This window comes from Poecilia reticulata, linkage group LG1 (genome assembly GCF_000633615.1).
Source record: "Poecilia reticulata strain Guanapo linkage group LG1, Guppy_female_1.0+MT, whole genome shotgun sequence".
Classification (NCBI taxonomy): Eukaryota; Metazoa; Chordata; class Actinopteri; order Cyprinodontiformes; family Poeciliidae; genus Poecilia; species Poecilia reticulata.
The window spans coordinates 17,899,010-17,922,959 of NC_024331.1; the positions used below are offsets into that span (position 1 = coordinate 17,899,010).

Here is a 23,950-nt window from a genome sequence, read left to right on the forward strand (position 1 = left end):
ATGTTATTGTCCCAAACATTTTTAGTAGTGATGCCCTCTCCCTCCTTAACATGGCTGAATCGGGATGCCCTGCATATCAGGGATCCAGTTGTCAGACGTCTGTCTAGGTTTTGAAGACGCAAGTGTTGTTCCTGGACAGGGCCCCAGATTTGTGGTATGCTGTGGGGAGGGGGGCAGGCCAACAGCTGCTGCATGTGGAGGGCACACCGACAGCAGTATCAAGGACAGAGGCCACTGGTATAAAGCTTCTGACACCCTCAAATCCCACATTTAGTCTCATTGTCAGTAACATGGAGAAGGTGTTATGGTGCAGCTATTGGAGGCAGCAGCAGAAACCTTAAAAAAAGGAGGAACCCCCAGTGCTTTTGAGCAACGCCACAAGCACACTGTTTGAAGTTTGCGAGTATTTCCTTTACATGGCCGTTCGAGCCTCTGCAGCCTGTCGTGTTATAAAATGTAACCCGTCACATACACATGGACAGCTGGAGTTATTTACAGATTAATCTTTTACATAAAAGCAAATCTAAGACATCTGATCAGCTAATAAAACTGTCCTTAACCTTTTTAACATGTGACCCCTCGTAAAATGCTGCTGCGTCAGGTTTAATATAAAAAGACTGTGGGAGTGTCTGTGACTTCTAATTATAAAAAGATTTTGTAATCTCTGAGTGCACTCTAAATTAACCCTTAGATGTTTTTTTTATGTATATGTATATATATCCTTATAGAAGCAGAATTACTGGGGGTGGGTGGAGGGATTTGTAGTCTTAACTCTGTAATGTTTCCGTGAGGTTTTCCCTATATTAGAGGCAGCACAACATGTAAACAGGTTGAAGTGGCTTACACAAAGCTGACAAACTTAGGCTGCTATTTAAAATGGGGCCACAGCTCACGCAAGCAATTTGAGATCAGATTCTTACTGTGGCCACATTAAAACAGCAGGTGCTAAATCATGACTGCCATTAATCAAAATAAGGAACTGAGCGCATGAGAAGCGCCTCGCTCAGCCCTCTCAGCCCCCACTGGCTCTCACAAATCTTCATGCAGAACTAGGAAAATCGACAGTCAGCCTATACGTTGCCCCGACGGAGTCAGTTTAACGAGCAAAAGCCGCAGAATTGGCAGTAGGAATCAGGAAGTGTTGCTCAGATTACATGTTTTCTTTGCAAAATAGCTGAAGCTCAGTCAGATTGGATGGATTCTTGTTTGGGAACAGAAATTTTGAAGTGGAAATTTTGAAGTCTCTATTTAACTCAGCACATCTCATCAGATGAAGAGCTTCTCCGTCCCTAATGAAAATAAGCAATCCCCTAGCATGATGCTGCCAATTCTTTCTTTCTCGGCTTTTGCCTTGCTCATGGTTTAGAAGGAGATGTACTCCAACTACTAATTTGTAGTAGGTTTGTAGTAAAAATCGCTGAATATTTAGTTCAGTGAAAATCTTAAAACATGGAGGTTTTAAGATTTTTTTTAAAAATCCGAGGTTTTTTTTGCCACGGGCAACTTTGTGTTAGAGTTTCACTTAAAATGACACACATACGCATTTATGGCTGTTATGAGAAAAAATGGCATGAACACTTATAAATTTAGCTGGAAATATTACAGTATCCAATCAAATAAATAATAAATAAATAAATATTCTACTCAGTTTAAAGAAACAATAATTCAATGGAAGACAAAACACTTCAACAATAATCTGAACTTCAGAAAAATCATATAAGAAGAAAAACGTGCAGATTCGTGCCATTTCATGAGAAATTTCCTAGAAGATAGACTTGCCTCAAACACACATATGAACATTTAAACACACATTTGCTGAAAGTTCTTGAGAAACTTGGAAGTGAAGCAGCTTTTGCTGAGCATCATCTGGTTTCAGCTCGCATGTTGCCTGTAAGTGTTTAGGGATCATAAAAACAGCAATGCAAGAGGCAGAGTTGTCATGAATCATGCCAGCCACGGCAGACATGTTTGGTTGCTCCCAGTTATTTGGTTTCACTCATATTCACAGGCTGATGGAGCTCCTGCAAAGGTTAGCACCTTGTTACTGGCTAATGGGACATTGGATATCTTTATTGTTCTGTGAATTATCCAACATTTTGCAGAATTTTTTGGGTGCAATACACATCCTATATTTTGGATGCATTTTTATGTATTCTTTACTTCATTCAGTTGTGTGACAAGTCAGTAAAGCCAAAACAATAAGAAACAAAGACAGAACTTCTCCAGCTTTGGTAATGTCTTTAACACCTGTACCATCTGCATTGCTATGTGTGGTGAAAAATAAACTCATTCAAACTTGCTTGTCTCTGTTCCAGTCTGTTTAAACATTCTCATTTTTGCACTGGTCATATATGTAGGTGAGTGTAAAGAAGCTATTTGTTGTCATATCCTGGCATAAAAATATCAGCGCACCTCTGCTTACTTGAATAGGAATAGGTTTTTTTTTATCTTTCCTATTTTGAAGAGTGTTTAAGATAGACAATTTTATTATGGATTACTAACTAAAATTAATCAATAAAGTACAAAAATCACATGTCTGCATTTAACAACAACAAAAAAACTACAATACAAAGGCTGTTTTACAAAAGATAAAACCAGAACAGTGATTTTATTTCTAAGACAAGTTGCTTCTTCTCATTTCTCTATCAAAAGCTTCCCTCTAGCGGTGTGCTCCTGTACCTGCACTCATAGCTCCACTGCAGCGCTTGACTTTTTCTGTCTTTTGAAACAATGCAAGGACCAAAACTGACGTAATTAAAAATAAAATTCCTTTTCTTTGTTGTTGTATAACATCATATGACGTTTCTCTGCTTAAAATGGATAAGTATAGTTTTAGTTTCAGTTTTAATGTTAAACTTCATTCAGTCTGGACAGGATTTTCATGATTTGATCTAAAACTCCATGGGTCCCTCTTTGCAGCTCACATGTACATGCAAGATGATATTTTAAAAATGAACTTTTCAAAATGACAAGCCAAAAGTTTGTTTGGATTGAAATTTTATCTTCACTGCCAGCTCAAAAATTTGTGGAGTAGAGGTAAAATTCTAGAAACCAGAAATAAAAATTATAAACATGATACTACTGATGCATGGTTACATTAAAATCTGACTCAGAAATACGACACAGGTCTTAAATAAATAAATGAATCAAATTAGGTTTAACTACTGGAATAGTCAAATATATAATATATTATAATGCATGGTACTGAACTGAAACCCTATAAATATTCTAAACTTTTTTTTTCAGAAATACGCTCTTTCAGCTTAAATTATATTATTATTATTATTTTTATTTTTATTTTATAAATTATCTTATTAGCAGCTTTCCCTGAAACCAAATATAATTACTCATCATGCATTGATTGATTGTTATTTTTTGCCAAAGCTCAGCAGCCTTCCTGTTCGCAGCTGCAGCCGTAACAGTCTGTGTCAGGGCTTTTCTCTGTGCTGCTGCTGCTGCATACCGATGTCGCGCATCAGCGGCTAAACCTGACCGCCGTCTCTTCAGTCTTTTATTCCCAGCGTGAAGGAGCAAAATGGCACATGCTGCGCGTTGGTCAGCGGTTGTTTTTCTGTTGTTGTGCTTTTTAGGAGCAGCGGAATCCAGAAGGATCGTTAAATGCCCTTCAGGATGCACCTGCTCCAAGGAGACTCTCATTTGCGTCGGGGCTTCCCAGATCCCCCGGACCATCCCGACGGAGATCAACTCACTGTAAGTAAACAACCGGGGAAAAGAGTTTCACTCAAAACGAAATAGCCCGAGAAGGTAATGAGATAAATTGTGCTTAATGTGGGAAATAAATATGTCTTGGCTCTGGTTTAGTTTGTGTTTGGTGTTAAGATGTCCTCTCTGTGCTTCACCATAGAAGCGTAGTTAATGGATCCGTTGCGGAAATCACAGAGGGGATGTTTGCTCTCATGCCTTCCCTTCAGTTGCTGTAAGTGCCATGAAACGCAGAGGATTAGTGATTATATTTAACTTTAGTAGCTTTGCTGGGTTTAGTTGTCCTACTAATGACTGGGGTATGCACAAAAAATACAAACTTTCAAAGACAGGAGGTTTCTGCTTTATTTTGTGCATCTTTTGCAGGCTTCTCAACTCTAATTCTTTGACCGCAATCAAAGATGATGCCTTCTCTGGTCTGTCTCATCTAGAGTATTTGTGAGTAGTTCAGGCATTTATTTCACTGCATGTTTTCATAATTTTTTATTTTTTACTTAGTTTATCAGTAACACTGAAATTCAATGTTTTTCTAAATCTGACAGCAAAACACATGTGAATTTATTTTCTTAGCAGTTAACAAGTTAGACTAAATAAATTAGTTTAAAATGGCTAAAACAAATGGTATATATGGTTTTTAACATAATATTGTGTAGATTACTAATCATCCCTGTTTACTCCCTTTCCCTATGAATAAAATCAAGGGTATTTAAAAGTCACCTAACTAATAAGCAGTCAAGCCATGCATGGTAATCTCAGAATGAATATGGTTGTTTTCTTCAGAGATTTGCTAGAAAACATTAGCAAAGAAGGATAGGCGTTGGGTTACAAAACAACACCCCAAGCTTCAAATATGTCATTTGAAATTTGAAAGAGTATGCTTTGCTTTGTACAGAAAGTCACTGTTGAGAATACTTCCTGGAGGCGTGGACTGTGTCGAGGCTTTAAATGTTATCTGATTGCTAATGTTTGTCCGTGACATATAACGCGCCAGTTTGAGACTATGAATCTTACCGGAAATTGCCTGCGCTGTAAACAAACATCCTTCACCGCAAAGAGAGAAATGCCAATCTAAACAAATGGGCTGTTAATGTTAATTCACAACTCTCTAGAGATCGCTGAAATCCGTAGAAAGATTCAAAAGCTATTTTTCAAACTGTACCTAAGCAACATTTTATTTCTAGACAAGCAAAGGTGGAAGAAACATACCCCCAAAGACTCACACCTGTTGTTACAGTGAAAGGGTGTTATACCAAATATTAATTTATATGGGTTGTATAATAAGGAATGTCAGAATTTTGATAAAGTATTTATATATTTTTTCTACTTCTCAGATGTGCACTATTTTGGGTTGGTTGAGCAGGTTGAGCATAAAAATTCAAATAAAATGTGTTACTAATTGTTGTATGATAAAAATAGCTAAATAGGTATGCATTACCTGCTTTAATTATTAAATCATATCCCTTGAATTACCATCTATATCTCATCTGGTCTTTTGTGACTAAATCACAGATTCATTGAACGAAACAAGATCGACACAATCACCAAAAATGCCTTCAGAGGTCTGCGAACCCTCACCCATCTGTAAGCCCTGTGCACCTGTCTCTGAAAATCACAGAAGATACTGAACAGGCAAAGAAGGCATTTATTGTCCCTTTGTGTGTTCGGTGCAGCTCCCTGGCAAATAACAAGATACGGTTTCTGCCAAGAGATCTGTTCTTCGACTTGGATTCGTTGCTAGAGCTGTGAGTAAGCAGTTGCGGTATCAGCAGTGTGTGTATATGTCTGTGTGTGTTTGTGTAAGAGTCACAGAGAGAGAAAGCAGTCATCTACTTTTTCCATAATGTGTTTCAAAGTGAAGCTGATCATGCTGTTCTTCTTTAAGTCCCTCAAGACTGAAGCAGCACAAAGTCTCGATGCATCCCTTATTTTTTAATATCCAAGAAGCAAGATTTTTTTTGTGCAAACTTTTGCAGTGGTGTTTTTTAGATGGGCTTTCTGAGGGTCTTTGAATTATTCCCAAATAGTGATTCCCTAGAAACTGAATGATGAGTAATGTATCTGTCAAGTCCACTGTCAAGGCTTTGCTAATGTTTTTTTCTGTCCTATGGCAAATTAACATTACGATACCGATTATCTGCTGATGGTAATTTATTTGTTATTGTTTTGCTATTGGGCCTGTAATATTGAAATAATGTCTGAGTCATTTAGGTACAAAGATGGTAGAACACACAGGTACACATCTATTGCTCAAACATGTTTTTTTATCTGTAAGGCTCTGAGCATCAGGGTCACATCGGCCATAAATCCTCACTGTTCCCTTTTTCCACCAGGGATCTGCGAGGCAACTCCTTCCAGTGCACTTGTGAGAACAAATGGCTGATGATGTGGCTGAAAAACACAAACGCCTCCGTATCAGATGTCTTTTGCGCAGGCCCCAGTGACATGAAGGGCAAGCGGCTCAATGACCTCCCTATTCCACCGGGCGAGTGCATTTCTACAGGTAAGAACAATGGCACTTTTCAGAGAAAGACAGCAGCAAAAGGGAAGCGCTCAGGTTAAGAACAAAAAAATTGATAAAAAAAAAAAAATCTATTAAGTGGTTTAATTATTCAACAGGACATGACAGAGTATGGATGCACACATAAAAACAAGAAACGCAAGGTCAGCGCACATTTCCTTCAAACAGCCTCTGACAAAATAAGATTTAAGGTGGATACCATGATGTTGAGCTGCCCAGAGTCTGCCACAGCAAAACACCTCCAAATCTTGACATTTCACCTTCATGCTTCACAGATAGTACATGAGTCTTTTCCCTGGAATGCTCTTGTTTTATGCTCCCAGCTATGGTGTCCAAATAATTCACTGATATTTCCTAAAAACATTATTTTCCAGAAGCCAGGCAAAGTTATTAAACAATATGTGTTTTGATGGTGGCGCTATGAACTATTACCAGTTATTTTTAAACATAGTTCTTTGCCATTTTGTTACAGTTATGTATTGTTAGTGTTCATCCAAAAAGAGAAATTTTTAATTACAGCAGGTATACACTGAACATGGCATGCAGGCAGGAAAAACACAACTGATCCAGGTAATTGCTAAAAGAGTTTTTATAAATAATGAATGATGTACTTCAATGTACCCCTCCCATAAACTATGTGTGGGAAAGCCTTTGCTAGAGAATGTGCTGAAATAACTTATACTATGTATAGGGCTAAATCTAAAGCCAAAAGAACAATTAAAAGCAGGTTTCTGTCTTTTGACTAAAGTATTGTAAGCATTTATACTATCAGTGTATCAGAAGTGGATCTATGGCTCTTACTGCTGAATTTGATAGCTGTAGTCCTCCAAAGATAAAGGTTGCCACTACTCAAATTGCTGTTTAAACAGTTCCTTAATTCAAAAACTCTTCTTTTTGTCTTTTTATTTCTTTTGCCAGATTTTGTGCGTCATCAGTCTATTCCTATTCAGTCCATGTCGGCAGACATTTTTTCATTTAAAGAGGACATCTTTGTGGCCTTGGCTGCCCCTAACTCCAACAGCTGTGTGATCATGGAGTGGGATCATATCGAAATGAATTTCAGAAAATTTGACAACATTACAGGTAAGCAATGGGCTACGGCAGCAGAAAACTGCAGTGGTTTGATGCCATTTTGTATGGAAATATTGCCATTGTCCTGTGTAATCAAAAGCATGACCCTTTGAGTTAAATGAGATTTCCGGGTCGGTTTCATCAAGGCTGCTCAATTCAGTTCTAAAGATTTTGTGACATGCGTTCCCAACAACAGAGGACCGTTCTAGAGAATGCATCATGAAGGACATTAAGAGCTTTGCTTTTTTTTTTACTATATCACGTATCACACTATATAATTGTTATCTTGCTGAAATGATATCGGGGAGTTTTCACAAACTTACATTTGTCGTAAGCTTGTGCATGGCTAAACAGCATGTTACACTGGGAGAGGTATTTAAAACTGACAACCCTTTTTCTCTTTACAGGAAAATCTGTTGTCGGATGTAAGTCCTTTCTGATAGAAAACCACGTCCTGGTAATAATCACTCAGCTCTTTGGAGGCTCCCACATTTACAAGTTTGATGAGCAGCAAAACAAGTTCACCAAGTTCCAAACCATTGAGGTCTTCAACATCTCAAAGCCGAATGACATGGAGGTCTTTCAGATGGACGGGAACTGGTATTTTCTGATTGTGGACAGTTCCAAGGCAGGCATGTCTACTCTTTACAAGTGGACTGACCTCCCAGACCGCAACGAGACCGGTTTCCATTCCTACCAGTTCCTCCATGAATGGTTTCGTGATACAGATGCTGAGATTGTTGAGGTGGATGGGAAGTTCTATCTAGTTTTAGCAAGCCGCTCCCAGTCACCTGTCATCTACCTGTGGAACAAAAGCACCCTTAAGTTCATCCTTCACAGTGACATCCCAAATGTTGACGATGTAGTATCAGTCAAAGCATTTCGAGTGGAGGGGGAACTGTTCTTGGCCCTGGCTTGCTACATCGGTGACTCCAAAGTCATTAAGTGGGTCAATAAGCAGTTTACTGAGGTGCAGGCACTTCCCTCTAGAGGAGCAATGATCCTCCAACCTTTTACCTTTGCAGATAGACATTACTTAGCTCTCGGCAGCGATTACTCTTTCACGCAGATACACCTGTGGGACACTGAGACGAAAACATTTCATAAGTTCAAGGATATTTACGTGCAGTCACCCCGTTCGTTTACTGTTGTGACCACTGATCGCAGGAGTTTCATCTTCTCCTCCAGCCTGAAGGGAAAATCCATGGTCTTTGAGCATGTGTTTGTAGACCTGAGTTTGTAAAAGACCAAAGAAGAGCTTCTTAAACTGAAATGGTGTGAACACTTACAAAAGAGTTTGACATGCTGTATAACCTTACTTATGCAATCAGATTTATGGGTTTGTTCACTATGAAAACTGCCAGGATGGTTCTGCAAATCAGACAAAAATTTAGCATAATGGACTACTAAAAGCAACAGCAATCTTGGAAATTAAGTTGCATGAAGATAATGTTATGGCAAAGCAGATTCTTATTCTGTGTTGGCTTTTATAATAATCCTAGCAAACAAAATAGAGCTGAGCCAGAGAGTGTCAGTTCTGGCTAACAGCCTTTGGAAACTATGACTTGGCCAATCCATTCAGGATTATGTAGACAACATATTATTTGTGTAGCCCATGATTCGCTATGGGATCAAAATTCAGCAAATCCAACAGTCAAAATACACAAAAAACAAGACATTTGAGCTGATTATAGTCTATTACTCATCAGGGAAGAGCGTTCAGAAACTGTTAATGTTCAGGTAACAGAATCACTTCAGATTTTCCTCTAACTTCACTGATATGACTGAATGTGAGGATTTTTTTCTTGATCAATAATAAACTGAATGCAGTAGGTAACTCGCACGAGCTTAAGTTTATAATCATAACAAGCTTTTGCAACCCAGTGCCTGATTGACAGCAAGAAATATGTACGATTTGTTGTTATCTATGCAAAGTATATAAATAAAAATGAGAAGTTGAGTGCTGCTATAACTTCAGAAATTGTGAGGAGGAAATTGTCACTATTCCTCTAATGTGTGACCAATTTCTTTGCTGAATGGAGAATTGTTTCTATAATTGTCACCTGCTGCACAGATCTGACCACACAAATCATGCTATGGTGTAGGTCTGACTGTGTGACAGATGAACGCTTTATAATGTTAACCCCTATAAGCAATATGTTTTTGTATTTTTGTCCAGATCTTTATCTAGGTAACAAAAAAAATCTATATTTTCCTTCCCACAGCTACTTTATCTGACTCTGTGGTTATGTTTATATATGTTTTCCTTTCTGCTAACCCTAAAGCAGTCATTAGAATCTTTAACATACAACTAGGTTAGTGTAAAAACGAATTGAGGAACTGCATTAAAAATTGTTTGACCAAACTAGATGGAATGGAATGTGTTTTATTGTGTCTTCTATTTAAATTCACAAATGTATTAAGTACTCAGGAAAGAGAGACATCATTTTTACTACCCGGTATACCTCTAATACAGTTTTATAACAATTTAGAGAAACAGTGAAAATGTATATAAATATATAAAACTATATCCCTCACATAGTTTTTATCCCTAAAGCTATATTAGGGATGAACTGGCTTTTAAGAAAAAAGAAAAATGTACATTTTCAAAATACTAAATTGTTACTTAAGTAGGCCTATGACCTGACCAATGGAGAGTTGAAAGTGCCAAATGACACTTGTGAAATAACTATTTAAAGTGTCATCAATTTATTGAAACCATTCGCTCTCCATAAATTTTGGGTCTTTTGATCAAACTTTAAGTAATATCATAATTATCATAAATTGTTTATTAAAAATGTACAATAAAGCTTTCTGAAATACACTTTTGTTTATTTTGTCAACAACAAAAAAAACTTTTGAAGTATTTTGCATGTATTGAAAGTAATTTTGTATTCTAGAAGATGAAAACTACTTTAGACTTTTTGTGCGTAAGTAAAATTTCAAAAATTGTACATTTTTACTTTTACTTTAGTAAAGCAGTTTAACCTATGGAAGCCCGTTTCCACAACTCTGTTAAAAATTTAAATAAATCATCACTCTATAATGAGATAGTATCTCAAAATAATGAGATAATTTATTTTATATTTTGACCACAGTGGCGGAAACTGGCTTCCACAATAGCCTGTACTTTTGCTTTTAATAGAATATTGTTTCATACTTGAGTAGAGAAGGTGAGTACTTTTGACATCTCTGGAAATGTTTTACGCCCCAGTGTCAAAACATTATGCCTAAATTTGATAAATATAACAATTTGACTCGGCCAGATATTACATGGCGTAGCTTAATTTAACTGCGCTCGTGAATGCACCATGACGCAAAAGTGACGTTGAGGCCTTAGCGGAAGTGATGCAGTTCACGTCCTCCATCAGCTAATCCAATTAGATAATGCGAGGTGTCTCTGAACTGTGCCGAACTGACGCAGTGATGCAAAGCTGAAACTCAGGCGGATTTTTGGTAAACTTGAATCGGTTGAATCGAAAGGTGAGATGGATCCGTCCAGGAGGAGCGAAAGCGACTGGCAGGGGCTGCTTAATGAGGTGAGACTGAGGAGAGAGCGTGGAAATGTCCACTAATGCATCCCATTAGGATGGACTACAGTAAATGTCCAGCAACACACAGTAAGGTCACTTTATTTAAACTAAAACTAACAGTATTCATGTCACGGGCAGCTATACAATCTAATTCAGTTTAACATGATGTGTAAAAATCTCTGCTGCTGCTGCTGCAGTCTCTCTGAAGCTGTTCTAGTATGAGGAAATACTTGTTTATTTCCTTGTGGCTTCACTGACGAGTACAATGTCAGTACTCGAGTACAAGTATTTCCAGCATGACTTTTCAATATTTTTTCACGTTACAAACTTATTGGGAAACATAAGGTGACACTATTTGTTTGGTGGAAGAGCAGCGATTCGCTGTTAATTTCTTTTCTTATTTTCTTTGAAGAAGTAGTGCTGAAATGTATTCAGTGGCTTTGAATAAATTTTTTTTTTTTTTGCAGAACCACTTTGTGCTGCAGTTTACAGCTGTAAATCTTTAAAGGTGTGTCTTTACCCGCTAGAAAAATGTATTTTTCTCCATAATTCTTTTTAGTCAGATAAGCAATTTCAACTTACTCCACACTCAGTGTCCTGGATTTGCGATGGCTCCTTCAATCTCACCATCGTCTTTGAACAGTTTTGCTGTCGGTGCTTAATAAAAGCAACCCCACAGTCTGATGCTGCCACTTACCATGTTTCACTGGAGATGGTGTGTTCAGGGGGATTTGCAGTGTTAGCTTTCCCGATGTCTAATGCATCAAGGTCATGACTTGGTAGGTTTGGAGTTGTGTCATATTCTTTCCATTTTTGAATTATTGAACAATGCGCTGTGAGATTTATTTTTTTGATTGCAATGTTGTTTTATAACCCAACTTCTCTAAAACTTCCTCTTTGACCTGCCTGTGTTCTATAGGGTTAGGGTTCTAATAAATGTCTACTTCATGGATTCAGAGACTGTAACTTTCAGGATGCTTAGTTACCGAAAACTAACGTCACGCTACGTCTTCCCTCTGTGCAGTTCCTGGTTTGTAAGCGTAAGCTGGACAGTAAAAAGGAAGCTCTTCTGATACTGTCAAAGGAGTTGGATACCTGTCAGCAGGAGAGGGATCAGTACAAACTGATGGCCAACCAGCTCCGGGAGCGACACCAGGGGCTCAAAAAGAAGTACAGAGAACTTATTGTAAGCTGAAGTTTAAAAGATTTCTTATAAGAGAGCAGAACAGAGGATAGAATCAGTGTTTACATTGTGTTCTCCACTTTTACAACTAACAGGATGGGGATCTCTCTCTGCCACCTGACAAGAGGAACCAAGTGAGTGATTTCATCCTGATTATATTGTTTGCTCAAACCGTGCTTTAAGTTTCCAGTGACACCACAGACATTCAGCAGAATAATCTGCGCACACAGCATGTGTCTTCGCTGACACAGTGGCTGTTTAAGGACCAAATGAGACAGTATTGATGACGGAGTAGAAGCCTGCTGACTCAGGCCCTCTCTGGGGGAGCAGCTATACAATAATAATACAGAATTCCCAGCTCTTCTTTACATGAGATTATTTGTGCTTTTTGTCACTCAGGTGAATTTAGCTCAGCTGCTGAGGGACTCCAGAGAACGAAGCAGTCAGCTTTCTGAGGAGATGAAGGAGCTCAAACAGCGACTGCTGGAAGCTCAGGGTGACAACAAGGTACGTCTTTTGTTGCATCAATACACAGCAAAATGTGAGAGATGAAATGAGAGTTGATTGGAGGAAAACAATGAGTCTAACCACAACATAACATCTTTAGAGCTCCTTTGCTGTCTTCCTGCAGCTTCTGCGGATGACCATCACCAAGCAGAGGCTGGGGGATGAGGAAGTCGGAGCTCGACATTTTCCAGCACACGAGAGAGAGGATCTTGTGAAACAGCTGGAGCAAGCGAGGGAACAGGTGACTGCTCGGTTTAGACTCCTAGCAGGATATTCTCCAACAGCTTTGCCGTCATTTAATCAGCCCGCACCTTTTTGTAGTTTGTGCTGTTTTGGCAAATATAAAGGCAGCAAGGCTGTACCGTTTTGACGACTGAATGTCGGCAGTGTGCTTACCGCGGCAGAATTGAATGTATGTTTTTTTTTTTGCTTCACTTGTAAGCGAAAATTGAACATTCTGTCTAGTTTTAGGAAACTGTTCTGCTATGATCTGTTTTTGAGCTTCCACGAACTGTATCTGCTTAAAATGAAACTCAGGTTATTTTACTTTATTTATGGTTGTACTTTTACTTTTTATTTTATTAACTAAATATTTATTCAGTCATTTTTTTAAAATTTTACTTTATTGTTTATTATTACAGCATATTTTATCGTTGAATTTTATTCTTGCAGAACGAGGTGCTGGTGCACAGCGTGAAGTCGCTGACGGACGAGCTCCAGGACGTGCGAGCTGAGCGGGACGTGTTCCAGCAGAAGGCTCACCGGCTCAACGTTGAAATGAACCACATCATGGGGAACGATGAGAGCCGATTCCTGGACATAGACGCCCTGTGCATGGAGAACAGGTGGGGCGATTTTTAAAAACCATTTTAATGGACTCTGTGCGTAACCCCGTATTATCAATATTTTATCGTTTCGGTTAGAAATATGCTCTCTCTTTTTTTTGTGCTTTTTTTACTGGCTAACTCAATATTACTGGGGCTTTCCTTATGGAAGATTTACATTTTTACAGGTACTTGCATGAGCGACTCCGTCAACTTCAAGAAGAGGTAAACCTGCTTAAAGGAAACTTGGTGAAATACAAGGTAGCTACAATTACTTTATTTTTTCTTTTCTTTTATTGCTCTTCTTTTACATTCTTTTACATTTTTTTTTTACATGTAATTTATTCAGTCCAAACTTTATTCTTGATGATGAATTTCAGAGCGCCCTGGAGAGCAGGAAGAACTCTAAAATGAGCGGCAAACCCAACAGCAGCGCTCTGACGGGGGTTCTTTCTGCTAAACAAGGTCAGGAATCTCTCATAAACAGATTAGTTTCTAAATCTTGATTAGCCTTGTCTCGTGATGAATGGCCTTTGCTGTGAACCGTAATTGGTGGGGTGTGGATTGCAGTGAAGGAGCTCTTGCTCTCTGAAGAAAACGGCTGCAGTTTGCCAGTGACTCCTCAGTCTATCTCAGACCTCAAGTCTCTGGCGACGGCTCTGCTGGAAACGATCCACGAGAAGAACATGGTCATCCAGCACCAACGCCAAATCAACAAGTACTGAAATTGTTACTCTTTCTCACGTCCCGTTGTTTACTCTTTAAATTTGTGGATCTGACATTAGCACAAATGTTTTTTTGGGGGGGGGGTTTGTAATTGGAGTTGATGATTGTGTTTTTTTGTTGTTTTTTTTCCTCCGTTGTGACTAGGATTCTTGGAAACCGAGTGGCAGAGCTGGAGAAAAAACTCAAAACTCTTGAAATTTCTGGATTGTGGAGTCTTCCAGGTGGATACACAAATCTTGGTTTAGATAACTCAGACATTTATGTCACTAACCAGTAAAGTGAATAATAATTTCCTCTCCTCATGCTCTTTTTCTCTTTGCTGCCTGGAGGACTGACTTATAATGTTTCTCTTGGAGTATTTGGAAGTATGCTCTTCTAATAGCAACACATTTTATTTCACCCAAGTTTAAATTTAATGGTTTTTGCATTACTTCTTATGTCTGCAAGCATTTACTCAGGGTGTAACAGTACATGTATATTTGTAAAACAGGTGAGGTTGTTTTATTTGTACTCTAGAGATACACTAAACAGATTTACATGAACATTTGCTCAAATTTGCTGAGAAATTTAAAGATGCAGCCCTAAATGGGCTATTTACACAATTTATCAACAACAGCAAAAAAAAAACAACAAAAAAAACGTTGATCTGGGGGTTAGTAACCAGATCAACTTTAAACTTTATAAAGCTTTCCACACCAAAGCATTGTAAACATAGCTGTTGATGTTGGCAGGAGCATAAAGACTTTTAAATTATCAGCATTTTGTGTTTCTGGTGATGTATATCGGAAAATGAGCAGTGGACGTATGGAAAGCCAGAAGGGTCACAACCTGGAGCAAATCTAATAAATGCTGTTAAATGCACTAAAAGTCGAGGTTTTCCCCTTGGTGATTAAATATTTCTAAGCTATTTTTTATGCATTTATTTTTATTTGCCAAAAGAAATAAGCCATCTTACCTGAAGTAGCACTTATTATATAAACATAGATCTTAATCCAACTTTTTATCAAAGTCTTTTAGTCTCCTCTCATAATGAGTGGATTGAATCAAATATTCAACATGACTGTTTTTGCTGTTGAATCAGACCTACATTGAACAACCTGAGTTACTTGACACATGTACTGTTACAGCCCTATTATTGACTCTTGCTTCTCTAATTTAACATGTTTTAATTCGTTTGCTAGTAGTGTGCACCGATTTATCGGCCAGCCAATTTATCGGTGCCAATTTCCATAATTTTGGGAGATCTGTGATCTGCCAATTTTTACATGTGAAGCCGATCTTATCCACCGATGTTATCAACCTCAGCAAAGGTCTAAAAATCAACCACCGTGCTTTTCTTTTCTCCCATGAGAGAGGTTTGACTGACAAACCGGCCGACCAGGTCATGTTTGCAAGTTTACAGTTAACAGCAGTTACCCCATTGTTGCCAATTCAGCAACTTTCTTGATATACCGAGCAACATTTCAGACAAAAAAAATGGTATCGGCCAAATTCGGAATCGGTAAGTTAGGTTTTTTAAAAGATCGGTAATTGGCGATAGGCCAGAAAACTGCAGACATTGTTTTTATGATACAGCATTTGTAGCTGTTTTGGAATTACACCAAAACTGCAGCTACTATAATATAGACTTACGGATAATGCTACGTAAACTTCAAATATTATAAAAACTAACTTTACATAATATTTTGTGGTAATAGGAGGAAAAGATGCTATCATCCTGAACACACATTTACCTGAACAAGTCGAATCACTTGATCCTCCCCAACAGGAAGGTAAATATTTAGTTGGTGCATTTATCAACTTTAATTGCCTGTAATAAAACTGTGCCACAGAAATATTAGCATTTTTTGTTTGTTTGTTTGTTTGTTTCTGAAGGTGTCAGTGTTTCTCCAAGCGACCCGAACCAAGTCTGCGCAACTCCGGCTGGGTCACATTCTCAAGAAGATGCACAAACATCTACCAGCCTGGAAACATCTCATCTCACCCTTTCGGAGCAGCTGCCAGAGGAAGAACCAGCAAGCCCTCAAGCAGAAGCAGCAAACGACGAAGACTGTCGTAAACACGACGGATCACAGACGACAGCTTGCGCTACTGCTCCATTGCTGAGTGACTGCGGTCCTGAAGCAGCCTGCCTGAGTGAACCCCACCCACCGTCTAGTCTCAGTCAACGGTCAGAGAGATTTGAACCAATCACTGGAGGAGACGATGAGTCAGAAGAACGCAACAGGGGGGTAGAAACGGTGGAAATAGAGTCTGACGTGAACAATGAAATCAATAACATTGATAGGCAGAAGAGGGCCATCCAGTCAGATCAGGAGGCGCATGTGTGCGACAGTGACGATGCACACAGTCTTCCAGGAGATGCTCTCTTGTCTCGTAGCGTTTAGGAAAAGATCCTGTGGATCAAAATCAGGTTTTGTAACTTGGTCAGCTGTTCTGACTTTGGTGAGATCTTTGGTGTGTCTCTTATCCCCACGTTTTGCACATCCTGATGGCATCTGTGTGTGATTACTGAGCATCCTGTTTTAAACTGCTGCTATAACAGCGCCTACTGCTGGCTGTAGGGATTTTATTCCCATCTATGAAGGAACATTACATAAACATGGAAAAACTATTTGCTTTAAGGCAAAGCACAGAGTGGACTGTGCTAAAAGTTTTAATCTACAAAGCAGTTGCTCTGAAACTAGTTCACAGTGAAGGAACGTGCATGTGGTGATATAAAACCCACTCAGATTTAGTTTTTTAATCACGTCGATAATTTTGTTAGCACATTTCCTGTAGATGCTGTCGTCTCTGAAACTATTGAAATAGAGACGGTGGTGACCAACTTTGTTAGCACCTTTTTAAAGACATCTTAAAATAAATTCACCTTTTATTGCCGTAATATAATCTCTAAAATACCAAATGAGTACATTTATTGTGTAGGAAAATTAAAGCAATTTTAAGATTTTTATTTTTTTTTAAACTGAATCGCTGGTAGCCTAATGTTAGCACTCATGTTGTCAATACATTGCACAACTGCCTTTTTCTAAAACGGCACACAGTCTTATACATATTTTCACCAAGTTGGAGTATAGTGAGACGGTTGTTTGACAATTTGTCTTTGCACAATTTTTTCAGATCTTCAACCCCTTATTTAGCTCACCCCGCAGGTTTTTGATACATTTGTGGACTGCGAAGTCCATAGCAGAAGACAGATTTTGTCTGGTTTTGCAGCACTGTGTTGATTTTGAGCATGTTTCAGATCATCTTTCTAGCAGTTTTCTAGCAAAGAATTGTGTTGAATGTTATTCCAATGGGGTCTTAATGTTATGCACTCGTAGCAAAGTTTCCAAGGCTTTAAAAAAAGAACCAGGCCCACAGCATCACAGATCCATCATTGTGTGAGGCAAGTTTCCACCTCTTCATTCTTTCAAGCTAAACCCACCTGGATTGTTTTCTATACCTAAATGCTCAAGCTTATTCTCAAGCTCTTGCATGTAATTGTAATGGAGACTTGGTAACGCTCAAATGCCATTTTATTTTATTTCCCCACCAGTGACTTGTTAAAGTGAATTGGTGCACTTTTTAATTTACACTAATCGGTGTGGCTTTTTAGTCCATTACCATGGGTCTCAATAAATTTCCGTCTGTATGTAAGCATTACTTGACCCTGTGCTGTTGCATCATTTTGCTCTTTTTACAGAAGCACCTCATTGCATAAAAACATAACTAATGCCTTCCATCATAACTTATAAAGAATAGATTTGCTTTATAGGTTAATTTGTGAGAATAACATTTGACATGAAAAGCGCAATGTGCATACATATGTGATAAACTTGCGTGGAGGACAGACTAAATACTGTTTCATGAATCTTTGGATTGTTTTCTTAAACATCTGCTAAATGTAAGTGTTTAAAACAAACAAAAAAAAATACATGCACACAAGGGCCAGATTATGACACTTTGTAACAGACTCAATACTCAGTTTTTATATTGATTGGATTGATTATTTTTAATACGTTACAAAATATGATAGTTGCTGTCCAATACATATTATCCAGGTAATTAGAGTAAATTTCAGAGGAGTAGTAAAGTCAATAATGTTCAAGTTAAGGTCAACAAAAGTTCACATATAAACTGTACCATTTATAGCACTTTTGGCTTAAAATTGAATTCTTAGTAAACCATGAATTTATCCTCCCAACTACTCAACACTTGGATAAATTCTGTCAAACAACACTCCTGTCTTGTGAACCTAATTCCTCCTAAGCTGCCTTGCGAAACGCTCATGCTGCGTATTCCAGACGCTGGAGGAGGACATCCCGATAACGCAGCAGGCAAGCCTGCGGCCTGCGTTCCCATGGAGCAGGCTCCCGATGTCTCCGCCGAGCCCCAGGTCGTCTCTCTTCTCATGGATCACCACCGCTCTTCCGAGCGCAGACAGGCCTCCAAACAGGGTGGCCTCTGATTCAATCAGCTCAATGATTTGTCCTTCCTGTGAGACGAAGTTGCCAAAGTCTCCCGGGTGTTTAGGATGGTTCACACTAAACGGGTTGTAGTGGCCACCGGTTGAATCGCATCCCCGGCTCAGGTCTCCGTACTGATGGATGTGCACGGCTCTGGGTTCTGGAGCGTCCTCTGCTGGGAAGCCATTGAGCCGAAGGAGGACTTGAAGCTTTCCCTCAGACTGCTCCTGTTTGAACAGCACCTGCCCGTATACCTTGGGAAGCCCCTCAGGAAGTGAAGTGCTGGGTCTCACTTTGCAGGCTGCATACAGAGTGCCATTGTACTGAGAGACCTCTGGAGGAAGGAGAGTATCGGTGTTTGCTGAGATGCATTGACAACTGGCCAGCAGTACCAGCAGAGCAGTTTGGAGTCCACTCGATGACCTGGAACATAAGATTAGAAGAACAACTCAAAATAACGGATTACAAAACAACCACAGAATAAACAAACAGCAACTTGAACAACAAATCTCTTTAGTAAATAGCTTCTCCTTGCATAGCACTTAACAAGTTGATGTGTGTGTGTGAATGACACATCGGTCATTCACACACATATCCACAACCCGACAGTGACAAGCCACTGTTGCCCTGGGGCCACTGGACCCTCTGATCACCACATAAGTTGTGTTTAACAGTTAAACTGAAGATTTTAGTTTAGACATTTTACACTAACAGAGATGTTTTCAAAAATAAAAGCTTATGCAAAGGTTTACCAACAGTTATTTAACCTAAAAAAAAGCTTATTGTATTTTAATGTTAAATTATAAAAGCACATGGATTGCAGAGAACGGGTAACAAAGTTCAGTTCATGGTATCCCATTAATGATTAAATTATGTAAGTTGTGTTGAAGCAGAGACACAAATTATAAAGTAAGCAAAAAAAAAAAAACTTTTTGAATATAGATATTTAAAAAAAAAGCTTTATTTACATGTCCAAACTTGGAACTTGTAAGTTAACAAAGATGTATTTTTTTAACTTAAACTTGGAATTTGCAAAAAGATTGTTTTTTGTTTTAGAAAAAAAGAGTGCTACTTGAAACCAGTGATTCAGTCCTTTTCCTGCACGTGATTATAATTGATGGCTGATTAACAAGCTTTTGCTGAAGTGCGGTCATCTGAATCTGGCGTGTGAAAACATCCAAAACATGCAGGAGCTGTGTGATGTTTGTCTCAAAAATGTTGTTTTCACCTCTTCATTTTCATGCTGTTGGTCAACAACTTTTTTAACATTTTGGAAACTAGTTGCGTAAGCTCCCAATGTTGGCATGGTTGCACATTTTTCAATGATTTATAAGACTTAAAACAAAATCGGCTTCTAACCAGGCAAATCTAAAGTAGTTATGCAGTAAGCAAAAAGACGCACTTGTAGGACCGCATACTTACCTGTTAATGCGCATGGTCAGCAATGAAAACAAGACTTCAAGCTTCAATGTTTCTTGACGCTGTCGAACAGCAATATAATGATTCTCTGAAAAAGACACGATGCCACTGTTTCCTAACAGTCCGTGCGCGTCAGTGGGCGTTTACAAGCCGAGGGTGGAGCGCCTTTCCCCCATCCTCTTTCTTATTGGTTAGGGGCATGAGCGTTTTTGTCTGTCACGCGTGTTTTCTTAGAGGAAAAATATATATAATTACAGTTGTCTTCAATCTCTGCCGACTCAAAACACGATGTATTTAATTACCGTAGATTATTGCTTTTGCGCAAGCAACTTGCGTGTGTCAACAAAAATTGCTTCAAAACAAGAAAGTGTAAAAAAAAAAAAAAAAAAGAAAGAAAGAAAAAAGGAAGGAAGGAACCAATAATGTTTGCAACCAATTGAAAGCTGTCAACTCATATGTACTGGATTACTATACCAGATTTTTATGTGCGTAGTGTTTTAGTAAGGAAGCATGTTTTTTTTATCACAGGAAGTCTTGATGCCATTTAAGAGCCCATGACAACAGTCAGGTGGCGGTTTTCCAAAAACTGATTATGAGTTAGTATGATCATCTTAATAAGGTTTTGACAGTTTGCCTGTCTGTTAAGGATTATCAAACTTTTAAAATCCCATCATTCTGTTGTTTAAAAATCATTTCTTTTTGGTCAGCATTCAAGGCCGCTGTCAATCTTCCCAGGACTGAACATCTGCAGTTCACTGTTTAGAGAACATGTAAGAGCTCCATCTCAGACTCTACAGCAGAGGCCTTCAAATCCAGGCCTCCAGGGTCAGTGTCTCGCAACTCTTAAACGTCTCTCTACTCCGCATCCCCAGGACCAGAATCAAACATGGAGAAACAGCCTTTCTGTTTTTATGCTCCCCTAATCCAGAACAAACTTCCTGGAAAATTGCAAAACAGCCGAGATACCATTTGCGTCTCTAAACTTGCTTACAAAATCGACCAAGCAGATTATACCTTGTTGGGAATTAATTTTAAATCTTAGCTTAATGCAAACAGCGATGCTAATTAGAATTACATTTAATGCATGTACCAAAAGCATAAAACGCACAAAGTTAATAGCTGAGAATTTTTATTTTAAAGTGGAAAAATGCTCCTTGGTTCGTCTCAGTCAGAACCATCAGCGGTAGATGGTCACAACGATTCGTATCTTGAACAGCTGGGAAAGTCTTTTCCGCACCACGTTTGTGAATCTTTTGAAGCGGCTACGAATGGACCTAACATTTGTCGAATGGGCATCAGGTTGTGAGGACAGCCTTTCAGAAACTGTCTCTGCCCGACCCTCTGCAGAGGAGCCGGTAGGTTCTGACTCTGAGGAACGTTTCTGCTTCATCTCCCTCCACTGACGCAGACAAGAGTTCAGGTAGGCCTCTAAATAACTCCTGTGTGCTCTCTTTTCGAAACTAGAAATGGGATGTTTAAAACTGTGTCAGACATGAAAATATGAACCAATATCAACTTTTGAGAAAACTGGGTGAAAAAGTGTCATAGAACATACCTATCAGAGAAATGCTTAAAGCTCAGTTCTGATAAAGATCTTCTGGGTTGGTTGGGTGGAATAATTTGACGAAGTGACTCCAGGGGATTAAGGAACAAATCTGAGTAACTTGAGACCTCAGTGATGGACCTCATGGTCTTGAAAGAAATGTGTTCAGGACCTGAAAAATTAAGGGGGGAAAAAAGCCCTTTGTCAGTTCTGTTCTGATGTTCACAGCTTTGTGATTTATTCTGTAATATTCCTTATGTTTGTATTAGGAGATGATCCTCCTTTCAAAGTAGATTCCAGACTCACCTTCCTGAGCCTCATCTTGTTTGTTCTGTAATCGCTGATCAGTTCCTGCGCTTTTAGCTGAGATCCTAAAAGATGGTGGCATACTTTCTGTTCCAGTATCTCCAGAAATGTAGAGTTTCTCTGCACCAATAGCTGGATCAGCATTGCTTTGCTGTTTGTTTTCTTTCAAGGATGACTCCATGTCAAAGAAGAAAACATTTTTCTTAAATCTGTAAAACTGATTGTAGCTGCCAGAAGTATCAGCATTTCCCTTTACGGTTTCCACAGATCCCACGTGATGCTCCAAGGGACCTGGTGAATTGTTCTCCGTGACGGTATTCCCTGCTTGACGGCAGTCCATTGTTTGGAATGAGCCTGTGAAAGAAAACAGATACTTTTAAGTGGATGAAACTTATTTCTGTCTCACAGCCAACCCAAACGTCTTCAACAGAGCAAAAGACGTCGGTTCGACACATCAAAATAACAGTTAGATTCAGCTTGACTTACTCTTTTCCGCTTTTTCTTTCATATTTTTAAAGGTTTCACCTGGTTTCATCTCACATAAATCTTTTCCGCTGGGCTTAATGGCAGTTTTTATGCTGCTTTTTGCCTTTTTGTCTGTATCAAAACAATTCTTCTCAACATCAGAAAAATTAGGTAGCGTGTTTGGGAGGGAAGTTGACACAATGTTATAGTCAAATCTTTGATTTTGGTCCAAAATATTGGACCACATTGAGCTGTGTTCAAGAGAAGTATGAATAGATTTTGTGTCAGTTTGTTCTGCCTCAACATCCAGCTCTTGCTTTGCCTCCTGACCGACCTTTTCTGTTGATTTAATGTGCTTTTTTCTACTTTTTAGTTTATGAAACAGCCTTCTGCTGGATTTTCCTTTCTTGTCAGCAGATTTGGACTCAGATTCATGTGGAGGTTCGCTGACTGTCTGATGGTGTTGGTGAACAACTCGCTGGCTTTTAAAAAGCCTTTTAAATGCTGCTCCTTTTTTTGTCTGGTAGTGGGACGCCTTTGTACTTGCAAAGTCGCCAGCTCCATCTTGATGATCTTTATTCTTTGAGCTAGAGGTTGATGGCAACAGATCATCCAAGTCAGCAGCAAACTGTTTAGGTTGTCCCGAACCTAATATGGATATGTGCACAGGGTCAGAAGTTGCAGTTGTGTGAGGAGACAGAAAGGAAACAGCTTTGCTGCTTCTCTTAGAGGGAGGTTCCATTCTTTTGCTCTATGGAAAGAAAGACAAATACTTCAGTTTAATTAAGTACCCAAAAATACTTGCTATAGTCATTCCTACTATAGCAAAAATGCTTTATCTATCTTAGCACCCGTTTGGGTAACACTTTATTTGAAGGGGTGTGCATAAGACTGACATGACACTGTCATAAACATTACATAACACCTGTCATGAACATAAAGAAGAAGTCTTTATGAATGTTTATGACACTTGTCATGAAGTGTCATTCGGTAAATAATGACACTTTTAATGCAAAGTTGCTCTAAAAGTTGCATTGAAAGTCTATTAAAAATGCCAACTTTGCATTAAATTGTCATTATTTACAAAATCATGCAAAGTTGGCACTTTTAAATGACTTTTAATGCAACTTTTATAGCAACTTTTCATTAATAGTGTCATTATTTACCGATTGACACTTCATGACAACAGTCATAGAAATTCATAAAGACTTCTTTATGTTCATGACAGGTGTTATGTCATGTTTATGACAGCGTCATGTCAGTCTTATGCACACCTTTTCAAATGAAGTGTTACCCACATAAAATAAAACATTTGAGATTTTCAGACACTTTAGGTGTCTTCTGTTCACCACAAATCAGAAAACTGCAAAAATAGCTGAAACACCGAATTCATTTAATTCAAGGCTAAAAAACCATCTGTTTAGAGTTTCTTTGGAACCATAATGGCAAAACATTGACCAACATATTTGATATGTATGGATCATTTTGATCATGTCACTCAACAAAATGTAATGCTTGTTACACGTTCCCAACTGGTGACTGCATGATGTTTTTATTTTTATTTGTTTATTTGGATGACAGTATATTTTTGTTTGTTTGTTTGTTTGTTTGTTTGTTTGTTTGTTTGTTTGTTTGTTTGTTTGTTTGTTTGTTTGTTTGTTTGTTTGTTTGTTTGTTTGTTTGT

General features: G+C 38.6%; 4 protein-coding genes across 6 annotated transcripts in view; 2 read left to right on the forward strand and 2 right to left on the reverse strand.

Moving 5' to 3' along the window:
- The first annotated feature begins 3,415 nt into the window (after window positions 1–3,415).
- On the forward strand, window positions 3,416–9,680 carry LOC103466060 (leucine-rich repeat LGI family member 2). Its single transcript, XM_008411386.2, has 8 exons — window positions 3,416–3,711; window positions 3,866–3,937; window positions 4,090–4,161; window positions 5,233–5,304; window positions 5,394–5,465; window positions 6,054–6,223; window positions 7,160–7,324; window positions 7,720–9,680. Exons 1-8 carry the CDS (start codon window positions 3,536–3,538, stop codon window positions 8,553–8,555), a joined length of 1,635 nt encoding a protein of 544 aa, XP_008409608.1. The 5' UTR covers window positions 3,416–3,535; the 3' UTR covers window positions 8,556–9,680.
- Window positions 9,681–10,649: 969 nt separating this feature from the next.
- Window positions 10,650–17,735, forward strand: LOC103466069 (coiled-coil domain-containing protein 149-like). Of its 3 annotated transcripts, none has more exons than XM_008411398.2 (13): window positions 10,650–10,851; window positions 11,870–12,031; window positions 12,124–12,162; window positions 12,428–12,535; window positions 12,660–12,776; window positions 13,208–13,380; window positions 13,548–13,620; window positions 13,740–13,824; window positions 13,930–14,077; window positions 14,230–14,306; window positions 14,415–14,450; window positions 15,783–15,857; window positions 15,961–17,735. In XM_008411398.2, the coding sequence occupies exons 1-13, from the start codon at window positions 10,801–10,803 to the stop codon at window positions 16,470–16,472; spliced, it is 1,656 nt and encodes a 551-aa protein (XP_008409620.1). In that variant the 5' UTR covers window positions 10,650–10,800; the 3' UTR covers window positions 16,473–17,735. The 3 variants fall into 3 exon arrangements, with proteins under 3 accessions (XP_008409620.1, XP_008409640.1, XP_017162685.1); XM_017307196.1 differs by lacking the exon at window positions 10,650–10,851 and adding an exon at window positions 11,472–11,624; XM_008411418.2 differs by lacking the exon at window positions 14,415–14,450 and having other exon boundaries at window positions 10,651–10,851.
- A 211-nt stretch (window positions 17,736–17,946) lies between these two features.
- On the reverse strand, window positions 17,947–20,115 carry LOC103466079 (superoxide dismutase 3). The gene is made up of 2 exons (XM_008411432.2): window positions 19,956–20,115; window positions 17,947–18,956 (listed from the first exon to the last, which is right to left on the reverse strand). The coding sequence occupies exons 1-2, from the start codon at window positions 19,967–19,969 to the stop codon at window positions 18,323–18,325; spliced, it is 648 nt and encodes a 215-aa protein (XP_008409654.1). The 5' UTR covers window positions 19,970–20,115; the 3' UTR covers window positions 17,947–18,322.
- A 949-nt stretch (window positions 20,116–21,064) lies between these two features.
- LOC103466085 (uncharacterized) overlaps window positions 21,065–23,950 on the reverse strand; it is a 4,124-nt gene continuing 1,238 nt past the window's right edge. The window contains exons 2-5 of the mRNA XM_008411446.2: window positions 22,288–23,017; window positions 21,802–22,155; window positions 21,508–21,667; window positions 21,065–21,412 (exon numbers count right to left, since the gene is read on the reverse strand). Coding sequence (XP_008409668.2) covers window positions 21,130–21,412; window positions 21,508–21,667; window positions 21,802–22,155; window positions 22,288–23,008 — 1,518 coding nt within the window. The 5' untranslated portion in view covers window positions 23,009–23,017 and the 3' untranslated portion in view covers window positions 21,065–21,129. The remainder of the gene's footprint in view (window positions 21,413–21,507; window positions 21,668–21,801; window positions 22,156–22,287; window positions 23,018–23,950) is intronic.

Excerpts from the sequence above, each read along its gene's own strand:
- LOC103466060 (XM_008411386.2), top strand. The coding sequence starts at position 3,536 with ATGGCACATGCTGCGCGTTGGTCAGCGGTTGTTTTTCTGTTGTTGTGC. Across the intron at positions 5,305-5,393 it reads CTGCGAACCCTCACCCATCT|CTCCCTGGCAAATAACAAGA; the intron begins GTAAGCCCTGTG and ends TGTTCGGTGCAG. Across the intron at positions 6,224-7,159 it reads GGGCGAGTGCATTTCTACAG|ATTTTGTGCGTCATCAGTCT; the intron begins GTAAGAACAATG and ends TTCTTTTGCCAG.
- LOC103466069 (XM_008411398.2), top strand. The coding sequence starts at position 10,801 with ATGGATCCGTCCAGGAGGAGCGAAAGCGACTGGCAGGGGCTGCTTAAT. Across the intron at positions 14,078-14,229 it reads CACCAACGCCAAATCAACAA|GATTCTTGGAAACCGAGTGG; the intron begins GTACTGAAATTG and ends CGTTGTGACTAG. Across the intron at positions 14,451-15,782 it reads TTCTCTTGGAGTATTTGGAA|GAGGAAAAGATGCTATCATC; the intron begins GTATGCTCTTCT and ends TTGTGGTAATAG.